The following is an 11,639-nucleotide window of genomic DNA, read 5'->3' on the forward strand; positions in this document are numbered from 1 at the left end:
ATCCCTGGGCACCCAGCTGGTGTTAACCACTGGGATGGTTTTTAAATTCTGAGTTCTGATCTCTCCGGGCCGAGGGCAATGCTCCCCTCAGCCGCACCGTCCCAGCCCACCGGCCTGCAGCCCCAGGCCAGCAGCGCTGAGTGTGTTCTGTGCTTTCCGCACCCATGATTCCACAAACACCCATGTGTGTCTGAGATACTGACACTTTGCCATAAACAAGCCTCGCATGAGACGACTCTGCCTGCTGCAGGCTGACGTGGCCTGAGCACTTTTTTTTTTTAATTTTATAATAGTTTTTTTTTTTTTTTACATATTTTTGTGCATTTCTCCATCTCAGTTGCAATCCCCTTGGATTTCCCATCACCAAATCGCCCCTGAGCCATCACCATAGGTGATGCGGCACTGAGCGTGGAGGTCCGGGAGCGCAGGTGTGTCCAAGGCACTTTCAGTGTGCGTATTTTCAACACCTGCTGAGTCTCTCCAGACGTGACTCCTTGGTGTCGGGGGAGTTCCGTGGCCCAGCTAGCACAGAGGCCATAGCCCCAGCATAAATGCCGATAAAGCAATCAATGGCTGCAGAGAGGTGAGTTGGCACATACGCTGCCTTAGTCGAACTACACTATGTGGGTTGCAAATTTGCGCCACGGCTGACCGCATCTTGTTGGCCATTGGCTCTCAGAGCCGCACCGGCTGGCGCCAGCATCCACTGTGATCTCTGGCCCGGCCAAAGGTGGCAGCTTTGTTTTTCCATTTTTCCTCCAGTCTGTTCCCACCTGACGGGGTGTTTGGCTCGAGAGGCACCATGGGGCACAGCCTGTTTTGAATCTGGGTGCTGGTGAGAGGCGTGTCTGCTCCAGTCCACCAGCCCCTGACCGCTGCCCAGGGCAGGTCCTGCCCCCGACACCAGGCTGACCCTGTCAGCAAGCCTGGGGCCTCCCCACACACGTGTATGGCTAACACTGTTCTGAGCACCACACCGCATTCTAAGGTGAGCTGCTCCCCTCAAAAGCAGGCTTGCAGCTTTTATGTCAATTCTCAGGAAGATGCACCCCAAAAACAGAGGCCCTGAGGGGAAGGGAGGAAGGGCGGTTGGGGGGTGGGATGGAGGCAGCGTGGTGGAGCCGGGGTCCTAGCCCAGCGCTTGATCTGGTCACTGGACGGGGTTGGGGATTGGTGACCCCTCCCTCCAACTCAGCAAGTTTGGGGGGCCTGTCATCAGCCTGAGAACCACTTTCTGATGGTGCCAAGTACATGGTCTTCGGGCCTCAGACCAGCCTGGAGCCACAGGCCTCCGGCCCAGAATGAGCCTCGGAAACGGCGGTTTGCTCAGTAACCAGCCCCACGTCCGGTGCCCGTGGGGGACGCAGCACCGGCCGAACCTGCCAACGCGCGTGGAGCAAATCCTGAGTGGCCGCTCCGGGGTGTGGTGGGCTCCGCTTTCACAGATGAGGCGGCCCAGGCTCGGGGAAGGGGAGCTTGTCCAGGTCAGCCAGAAACTAATGGCGGCGTTGGGGTTCAGACACGAGCGGCAGGCGTCTGCTCGAGACAGGAGGAGCGCTGGGGTGGGGCAGGCAGGAGGTCTGACAGACAAGGGACCTGAGAGGAGATGACAGGGGCACCCCTGTGTTCCCGGGGCCCCCTAAGACCTCTTGGACAGCGACTGGGCTCATGCACGCTTCACTGTCCACAAATTCCGGGGAGTCCCAGCAGATCACACCTTTCAGTCCATTCTGTGGGTGAGGAGTAGGCTGGTGGCTGGTGGCGCAGCGAGCCACACCCTGGCGGGGCCAGGCCGTCGCCAAGGCGTCCACCTTCTCTCTCAGCCTCCTCCCAGCCCCCACTGACCTCACAGGGGCCATTCCGGGCCGGGCGCACGTGAAGGTGAGCATGAGCCCGAGCGCACACCTCTCACTGCACGTCCACAGCGACAGGTGTCCCCGCCCTGGGCTCCCGCTCAGCCCCAGGTCTGTGCGTGCCTGCGCTCACGCTCCCACGCGCCTTCCGCACAAACATGAAGTCACGGAGGGCGACGGTGCTCCTTGGGAAAAACGTGAGACTTTGGGGCCCTGGTGAGCTTCACATGTGTTGGGCTGGGCAGAGGAGGAAGGCACAGAGATGGGGCGCAATTCCTGGGCAGCCCCTCCGGGAGCCTGCGCCCACTGTGGCTCCGCACCCACCCCCTTCCCACCAGCGACGCTTGCCAGTCCTCAAAGCTGCCACCCGCCCTCGGCAACAGTATGAAGGGATGGAAAGCCGATTGGCTTTACAAAAGGGGAAACTGAGGCACAGTGTTTCTAGCCAGAGTCTGCCGGCTCCCGTCTCTTGAGCCACATTACCTTTCTGCTCCCCAAGCCCCAGGCTGCTGCAACAATTCTGTGGACTCAGTTTCCCTGTCCTCACAGTTTATTGCTCACAGACGGTTGTGAGGATTCTTTACAAGGTGGTGAAGACACGGGGTCCACAGGCTGACGGGCTCCGGGCGCCCTGGCACACCTCAGCTGCCCGGAGGTGGGGGCTGCAGAGGCCGTATCCCGGACTAAAGCCTGGCGCCCACCTTGGTCCTGTCCTTACCCCTGAATGCCAAACGCAGCCTCTCACGGTACTGGAACTGACCAAGGAACCCCCCAATCAAATGCCTGCCAGCCCCCTCTGCAGGGGCTGCTCTGTGGGGGGTTGTCCCTCAGTGGGCACCAATCAAATATGGAAAAGAGCCTGCAGCACATTTGCTTAATTGTCCCCTAAGCAGGCCTGGCCCCACCTGGGTGCCTCTGATTTCATTAGCATTCAGCTGAGGATCCCCCCCCCAAAACCCCCTGCCTCGGAAAACCAGGACACTGGAGTTTTTTCAGAGAAGAGGGGAGGAGGCCCCAGGTGGAGGAGGGCAATGGCCTGTGGAGACCACAGCCAAGTTCCCGGGCAGCAGGAACCTGGCTCTGCATGGACAGGCACTGGCCCAGGGAGGACGGGCTCCGAGGACCTGCCTCTCCCACGGCCACCCTCACAGGCCCCCACCCCCATCCCGCACCCACAGGCTATTAACCATCAGCACCTGCCTGCGGGTGGGGGGGGGGGCTCACTCTCCTCACTCTGGTCCTGAGCAAGGCCCAGGGAAGAGCCCACAGCAGAGCCTGGGCCCAGCCTCGGGACTCTCCGGCCTCCCACCAGCCTCTCCGCCACCATCTTGGCACCTGCCCTTCCTACTGAGCAGAGGCTTTCCCCACCTTGTCGGAAGACCAGACAATCTCCCTCCCCGCTCCACTCCCCTCACTATCACTGATTAGTCACAGACTCAATGAATGCATGAGGGAGTGAGGGATGACTTCCTTCAGCCTTTAAGTCCACAAGACCTAAGGCCCGAGCATTTCAAAGGAAAATGGGAGGCAGGAAACACTGTTAACGAGGGCCCAGGGGGCATGCCAACAGGCCAAACAAGCTCCTGCCAGCAGGGTGAAGGTATTTTCCGTGGAGTGCTTAATGGAATGGTAGGGGGTGCTGCTGTGGATGGAGCCCAGGAAGACCCCAACAGGCCGAATTCCCCAGGCGAAGTTCCTGCCACCACCTCTTGGCACAGGTGAGGCAGGTGCTGCTCAGGGGCTGGACAGACGGGGAGATGGGCTCTCAGCCGGGAAGGACAAGCCTTGCTTGTCCTGGTGGAGGTGACTGGGGAGGTCCCAAGGCCGCTGCCCAGGGCTCCAGCCCAGATGTTGTTTGGCTTGGGGGTCATGGTTGACAGACACCTGGAGGAGCTCCCGTCCTCCACCCACAGGCTGAGCGACCTGGGGGGCGGGGAGCGACTCGATCCCCCTGTGTTCAGCTGCTTCCTCTATGAAGCCTGCGTGATCCAGGCCTGTCTGCGAGGCTCAGGTGACCGCCCAGGTGAGCCCGGGCGATCGCGCTCTCGGGGAGGCGCGGGCCCCGCCCCGCAGCAGCGGCCAGCCAATCAGCACGCAGCCCTCGGCCGGCGCCGGGCTCGGCGGTGCGCAGGCCCCGGGCCCCGCCCCTCTGTCGGAGCCGGCGCTCGGTCGCCTCGAGTCCGCCCTTCTCCGTGGTGCGTGTGGTTTTCTTAGTTTTGCTTGAACAAGTGAGGGCCAGTTTCTCTCCGCCGGCGGCGGAAGTCCTGACAGATCCCCCACTACGCCTAGACGCTCTTCCTAGCTCTGGCAGAACAATTATCGCGGCCCCCACCCCCACCCCGAACCCCAAGTCTGTGAGCACAGCCTGGAACGACCCGACTCTGGAACTCTCCTCTGCTCGCTGCTCCACCCCTGCCACGTGGCTGGTCATGGGTCTCCTCTTCCAACTAATTAGAGATGCGGCAGCTTTGCAGCCTGTTGGGGGGCACTTAAGTAGCCACCACCTTGCGTGGTGGGTTAGCAGGGTTGTCAAGGCTCTGGGCTCCCACTGGGTTTGAATCCCACTTCTGCAAGGTGCTGGCTGGGCAGCCTGGGGGTGGTGACTCCCCATCTCTGAGCCCCAGAAGCCCTGTGCTTCTCAACCTGGAATTTAACAGGGTGCTGCACCCTGGAATTTATCAGGGCTGGGTCTCTGTGGCTGACTGCTGGTCTCCTGTCACCTGGAAGTTCCCCGAGCTGGTTGGGGGATGTGGTCCTGACTCAGAATGGGGACTCAAGACATGCACAGGTGGGGGGTGGGGGTGGGGTTTATCATCTGTAGAATAGGAGCTGTGACAGCTGTCTATGAAGATGGGGAACATGTGTGCCCTCTCAGTCCATAATGGGGGCCTGCCGGGGGGAGGTTTGTGACTGTCTGGGGGCTCCGGCAGGGGCTTAGGTGGATAGTGACTTCACCCACAGAAGTCGCTTTCCCCGTGGTCTGGCACAGCCAGGGAGGAGGGGAGAAGGAGGTGGGGTCCGCGGGAGCCCCTCCCAATGGCTGTTCCAGCGGAGCTCCAGCTTTTGTGGGCTGTGCCAAGGACTGGGTGGGGCTGAAGATCCTGGCAGTCCCCAGGGACTCCCACACTCGGCCCTTGCTGAGAGTCGGGTGGAGACGCTGCCTGCACCCCCTTGCGTCTGGTTCCCCCTCAACTGCCAGGAGACAATGGGATAAACAAGCCTACTCACAAGGTCCCGCCCAGGGTGTGGCCGGTGGAGGGACAGTTGTTGCCTTAATATGGAGCTAGTTTGGGCTGGGACCGTTCCCAGTCCCCTTGCTGGGGCGTGAGGGTCCCTGGGGACCAGTGGCTGCCAGGGGTGTGGCTGGGTCTTCAGCCCGCTCTCTCTCAGGGCCCACATGTGAGTTAATAATAGCAACGGCAGTAATAATAACAAGAGCAGCTGCCAGGGGCCCGTTACACGTGAGCTGCTTCCTGCCCAGCTCAGCACCCTCACCACCCACCTGCCACCACCCCCGCTTGACAGATGGAGAAATCGAGGCTCAGGCTGGGAAGCCAGTCAGGCTTGGTCTGGGTGCTGGCGCACTCTGGTTGCCTTTCTTTGGGGTGGATGTTGTCTTGGGGCTCAGCCTTGGCTACCAACTCTCCAGGGCTGCTGCCCTCTGACCAGGTCCAGCCCTCCTCAGGGACCTGCCTGAACCCATGAAAAGGTAGAGAGGAAATTCCGGGGTGGCAGGGTACCCCCTTAGCCCACCACTGCTGCTGAAGAAAACTGAACATGCACCATGCTCCCTAGGGGGCCAGTCAGGGAGGCCAGGGCCCTAGTTTCTTCTGCAGGGTCCGAGAGCCAGAGGGGCCACCCCCAGGTCACTCTGCAATTAGGCTCACGCGACACCCCCCTCCTCCCTGACTGGGGCTCCACCCCATGCTCTCTACCCTGTCCGCAGACCCACTATTCATTTTCCATCTGGTTCTGGTTTGGGGAGGAGGGGGGAGGGGCGGGTTTAGGAAGAAGCTGAGGGCGGGCACCGGTGGAGGTACACCCGATACAGTCACTTCTTTTTTGGCACCCCAAACTCTGCATTTCCCCCTGCCACTCGCCCCACAGGCCCCGAGACCGCTGGGTTGTCACGGAGCCCGCACTGACGGCTGCGTGGTTGGGGGTCCTGGCTAGGCAGAGACCCGCTTTCCCGCGAGCAAAACGTCGCGTCTAACCAGCGCCCCACGGCCCGGCCGGTGGTGCGCAAGCGCACACGAGCGCCCCGGAGTCCCTGAGGGAGCATATCTGAGTATCTCAGCCTTCCTCCCTCCCAAACCATCTTATCCAGGCCTTCAAGAAGTTGCAATTAATCTCTCATTTGAATTGTTAACCTCAAATGCCACATTATAAAAATAGTTGTGTTGTGTTTTATAGATGGTATTTGTCATGAAATTATACATGGTCACAGCTTGTGCCACGGAAAATAAAGCAAGATGCCCGGTTCCGCTCGGGAGCGGTGGTGAGTTCCAGCCAGACTGGGGCCCCATCAAGCCCCCGCTCCTTCCAGAGGGGCCACCCCGGGTCACCAGGCCAGGCTGGGCAGCAGCAGAGGGGCGCCGGGCCTGGGCCCAGAACTCTTCCTGCAGGGCCTGGGGAAAACTCTCGCCTGGCTCTTCCCTCTGTGGAGGGGTTCATAGCCCCACTGCTTGTCTGTCTCCTGCCCCCAAGTGTCAGGGCCAGCTAAGAGAAACCTGCACCCCTGAGCAGCTGCAGGGCTGTGGTAGGCAGAGGGTCTGAGTCCATCGGCCCTGGGAACCCAAACTCCAGGGGCTCAGTTTATTGCTCATTTTGCTAATGAAGAATTGGAGGCACCAGGGCTCCCCCAAACTCTGCTATTAAGTTTGGGGCCAGAGTCCCACAGCCCAGAAGGGTGGCCTGCCCCCCACCTCAGGGCAGGGACTCCATGGGGCCCACATCAGCTGCATGGGCGGCTCTGGGGGCGGTGCCTGCCTTGGGGTCCTGCCCCCGCTGTGTCAATGAGCTGATCTGGTTTCTGTCACCTCTTCCTGTCCCTTCTTAAGGGAACTCTGTGACAGAGAGCTTAAGGGCCGGTGACAGAGTGACTACTGCCTGGGGCTCCGGGCAGCAGGCGTGAGGACAGGCCAAAGACCAGGCACCCCGCATTTCCCAGGCACACCCACATGCTGAGCCTCAGCTTCCTCATGGGGAGCCCCCAACCTCCTAGGGTATCTGGGGACCCCATGGTTGGACCCACCTGCACATGGTGTGTGCACAATAAACAGAGCTCACTGTCGGGTCTCAGTGGTTGTGGGGACGAGCACCTCACGCCTCCCCACCCCGAGCTCCGTGGCAGGGCCCAGCCACCAGCGCCCTGGACCTCCCACTCCTCCAGGGGGGCCGGATTTGCAGCAGTTCCCTGGGCCTGGTCTTGCTAATGGAGCTAGTGGATGGATCTGTTCATGGACCTGCTTCCGGCTCAGGGGTCCTGGGGCCCCTGGGGCTGGGGGGGAGGTCGGGCCCAGAGACCTGCCCTGCTGGTTCTGAATGACTCCGGGACCAGGTCTGGACCTGCAGGTGGCTGGGCTGGGGGACAGGGAGCCCAGGACACAACTGGTTACCCATTCGTCACATCCCACAGGACAGGGAGGCCTAGAAAGCCACTGGGGAGGACTTGGGTGCTCCCCACCCAAAAAGGAGCAGCGCTGGAGCCTCATCATCCCCCCCTGCTCCCGGAGCAGTAGAGCCAGTCCCCTCTGGCTCTGTGGCTGCTATTCCTTCTACCCAGAGCGCCTTCCCAGCCTCTTCTAGCTGCGTCTTTTCATCCCTAGGCCCTTCTGAAATTCCGCCTCCTCCAGGAAGCCTTCCCGGAATGCTCAGACCAGAGAGGGGCCTCACTGTTCTCAGAGCAGCCCTGGCCAGGGCCACCGCCCTTCCCGCTCCTGGTGGCCTGACACCCAGTAGGTGCTCAGCATATATTTGAGGAAGGAAGCTGAGAGGGAAGGGTTGGTGGGTGCCTGCCCCACTTTTCCTCCCTGGAGGGAGAACGAGCCCTTTGAAAAGGCCCCAGTCTTGAATTCACTGCTACAGCTACAGTTTCCCTTCAACGGCGCACCCGCATTCAGCTGGCACCAGATCTCTGCTTTCTCTTTTTTCCTTCCCAGTGAAACCAGAGTCGTCCGTTTTTACTTCTTGTCTCCAGCAATTTCCCGCTTCCAGCCTGACGCTCTCCCGCCTGGGCGTGGTGCAGGGCAGCGGGCTCTGCAGAGAGCTGGCCTTCCAATTAAATCACCAGGCCTCCCTCGGGAACAGGAGAGTCCGAACACTGGCGTCCTTGTGGGCTCCAGGGCCCCGCTCCAGCCTGACACCACGGCCCAGACCCCTAGAGTGTGCCCCCAGAAAAGGGGGGGCTCACAGGCAGGACCTCCCTTGGGGTATCACAGAGACCTCTTCCCTGGAGACAGGGGAACAGCCTCCTGGCAGGCCCGGGGACCCTGCAGCTCCTTGACCATCTGGGGGAGCACAGCACAGTACCTGAGCCCTGGGGAGCCTGCCTTTTTCCTGGGAGACCTTGGGCAAGTCACTTGGCCTTTCTGAGCCTCCGCTTGCCCGCCTGTCCGATGGGGAGAATGCTTCACCTCCCTCAGAAGGCTGCGTGCTCATGGGCCCATGGGTCAGCGGGAGCCTTCATGCTCCGCGCCACCCACTGTGGACAAGGCCCCCCGACTGGTGTTCTTCCAGCACAGTCCTCAAAACAGCACCACGCACACGGAAGGGACAGATGCACCCCACACCCCAACGAGCTCTTAAGCCATAGGCGAGGCACGTCTGCAGCGGGGCAGGAGGCAGGGGCTGAGCCAGGTCCTCCACAGGCTAAAGAACTCTTTCCTGGCCCTCCCTGGTGGCGCAAAGGGTTAGGGCGCAGCCCTGCAGGCCGGCTGCAGCCACTTCAGTGCGAGTTCAATCCCCGGCCCCGGGGGTGACCCACGTGGCGCGGCAGACCTCTCTTGTCTCCCCGCTGCTCCCCACTCTGTCTCTGGTGAATCCTCTCACCGCCCTGCACCTCTGGCCTGTGCCCCAGTTCTGTGTGCACAGCTAAATAAGTCTTCAAAAAAAACAAAAAGCTGTTTTCTGTCGTTTCATCGCTCAGGGAGATGGGGCCAAGGGCCAATCTGTCTGTTCTCCCAGTTTGGGGATTTTTCCTGCGCCTTCCTCCCTGCTCCACGAGGCAACTCTTCACTCTCCAGACGAGCCAGATTTCCCCTGGCTGCAGGACGGAGCTCGGGCAAGGCACGTAACCTCTGAGCCTGGCTTTCCCCAGCTGGATGCTAACAGCCCACGCCCAGTCTGAGCTCAAATCACGGGTCGCTGCAGCAAGCCGCTGCCTCCCCCACCTCTGTCCGGCAAGGGAGCGTCTTACTTTTCGGGCCACGGGAAGATAACTTCTCAGATAACCCTCTTCTTGGGGAGCAGAGCCTGGCCCACAGCCCAGTGAGCGCCTGCACTTGCCCGTCCCCTGGGGGTACCGCCTCTGCCACAGCCCCAGGCTGAGGGCTCCCTTCATGGAGAGCAGGATAAGAAGGAAGCCCCTGGACCCACAGGGTGCAGACGCAGGCCCAGGAGAGAAGGGGCCGGGGTGCTGGGCTCTCCCAGGGGCGCGGAGCCCCTTGGGGTGGGGGCTGCCCGAACCTGAGCCCTGCGAGGCCCACTGTCCGCTGGCCGGACCGGTCGCCTGCGGCCCCATCTTGAGAGCATTAGGGGCAGCTGTTAACAGATGTTTTCTGTTACGTGTTATTTGTTAGTCTAATGAAAGGAGGTGCACTCGCTTTCAAGACCTCGCCTTCTGCGGGGTTTTATATGGGAGGCCCGCGCGGAGCTCTGGCACAGAGGAGGCCTCGAGGCCCCTGCCAGGCGCGCCCGGCGGCTCCGCTTTGATTCCGAGGTTTGCAGCCATCCGCGTGGTAATTCCAGCTCTGGTTAAATGTCATTTTTAATAACGCCATCTCTGGCGTGTAAACGTTTGTGTGCCGGCAAGGGGGCTGGGGGGGGCCGGCGGTGGGGAGCACAGACAGGGAGGTGGATGGGGGAGCCGGTGGACAGAGCCTGGGGGAGGCAGCTGCCCTCCGCAGGGGAGTGGAGCCCCAACCCCAGGACCTCCAGGGCACCCGGCCTGCAGGGTGTGGGCAGGTAGCTGAGTGGGCCCCTCCCGGGGCAGCAGGGGCGAGGCCCCTCAGCTCCGCAGTAGCAACTCTGATCACCCCACCTGACCCCCTCCTGGCAGCTAACGGAGTCAGGATGCTGAGAGGGACACACAGACCATCTTCCTCGTGATAGCTCCTGCACCCCCAGTTTGCCTGCCTGGGCTGGGATCTGTAGGCGGGCCCACAGCGGCAAGTGTTCTGTTCTGGGGGCTGGCTGCACAGTCAGCTCTGGGGCCCTGGGCTGGGCTTCATGCAGCGCCAGCTTCCTCCTGTGGACTCCATCCTTCCAGGGACTTCCTCGGAGGGCGCCTGCCCCGGCTACCCAAAACAGTGTTCCCCGGCCTCTCCTTCCCCAACCCCTTAAGAGAGCTGCTTTTCCCACAAGCAAACGCGATGAGACGCGGAGAGGAACCTTCCAGAGTGCGGCGGTCCTTACCCTTTACCACACCTGAGGACAGCCGTGGGCCCTGTTAGAGGCAACTGCCCAAGGCTGGACCCAGGAGACCATCATTCTTGGCCAAATGCCGGCCCAAGGCGGCTCTTCGCCCAACCTACTGCAGGGCCTAGCATTCTAGCCAGGCTCCGGTGGCTCTCAGGCCGCGTTCCTGGGACCACATCCTGCCAGGTGTCAACCGCCCCGTTTTACAGGTGGGGACACGGAGGCTCAGGCCAGTAGTGGGCATGTCCCATGCTGGGGTCTGGGAGGGCAGGCAGGAGCCTGGCCTCCTGGCTCCTGGCGGGGGGTCCTCTCACTGCCTCCGGGCAATGCGCCCTCACTCTGTCCACTCTCCAGTGATGCAGGTACGTGCTCAGCGCTGCTTGTGGGCAACCTGTACAAGCTTGAGGCCCCCAGCTCAGGACCTCCAGCTCTCTCACTGCCGCGTCCTGGGGCCTCTCCAAAGACCTGCGCCTCCAGACCCCGCGCCTTCCGGTCTCCGGGCGCCTGGGTCCTAGCAAGCTCTTAGCGCAAAATGTACCCCCCCAAAAACCTCCTCCTGCCAGCCCCCCACCAAACAGGAAGGGCCCGGCTGCGCACCTCAGACACAGAAAAGCAGAATGGGTCATAAAGAGGGACCAGAAATAATCTCTTCCAGAGCCCGCTTCTTTTTAGGACACAGTAAAGGATGTCATTACCGAGCCGGGCCCTGTGGACGGCGCCCTGTCCTCGCTGTGGCCACGGAGCCGGGCCGGGAAGAAGCAGCCCCCAGACGTGGAAGGGACCAGAGCAAGGGGGCCCCCACCTCGCGGGGCGGCGAGGGCACCGGGTCACGGGTGGACCTGCATTCCGGGCCATCTGCGCTTCTTCCAGCCCGGGATCTGGCCAGGGCAGCCTCTGCCCCGCTGCTCCCCACAAGCGCTGGCTCCCAGGGAGGACCCTCTGCTTCCGAGCAGCGGTAGCCAGCCCCTGGTCTGTGCCCCGTGCACCTCCCCTTCCAGCAGCTGGACATTAAGGGCAACGGCTCCCTCCTCTGCCTGCTCAGCGGGCAGCGGGCAAGACAACTCCCCAACTCCGCTGTCTAAACAGGAAGCTCCCCGGGTCTCCTGCTCACGCCTCGGTCTCCTGCTCACCCCCCGGTCTCCTGCTCAC

At 61.8% G+C, this 11,639-nt stretch overlaps 1 protein-coding gene across 1 annotated transcript in view; it reads left to right on the plus strand.

Annotated features, from left to right (window-relative positions):
* Positions 1-3,722: 3,722 nt before the first annotated feature.
* ASB6 (ankyrin repeat and SOCS box containing 6) overlaps positions 3,723-11,639 on the plus strand; it is a 34,854-nt gene continuing 26,937 nt past the window's right edge. The window contains exon 1 of the mRNA XM_012721204.1: positions 3,723-3,876. Coding sequence (XP_012576658.1) covers positions 3,723-3,876 — 154 coding nt within the window. The remainder of the gene's footprint in view (positions 3,877-11,639) is intronic.

Source organism: Condylura cristata, unplaced genomic scaffold (genome assembly GCF_000260355.1).
Source record: "Condylura cristata isolate star-nosed mole 26May11 unplaced genomic scaffold, ConCri1.0 scaffold00006, whole genome shotgun sequence".
Lineage (NCBI taxonomy): Eukaryota > Metazoa > Chordata > Mammalia > Eulipotyphla > Talpidae > Condylura > Condylura cristata.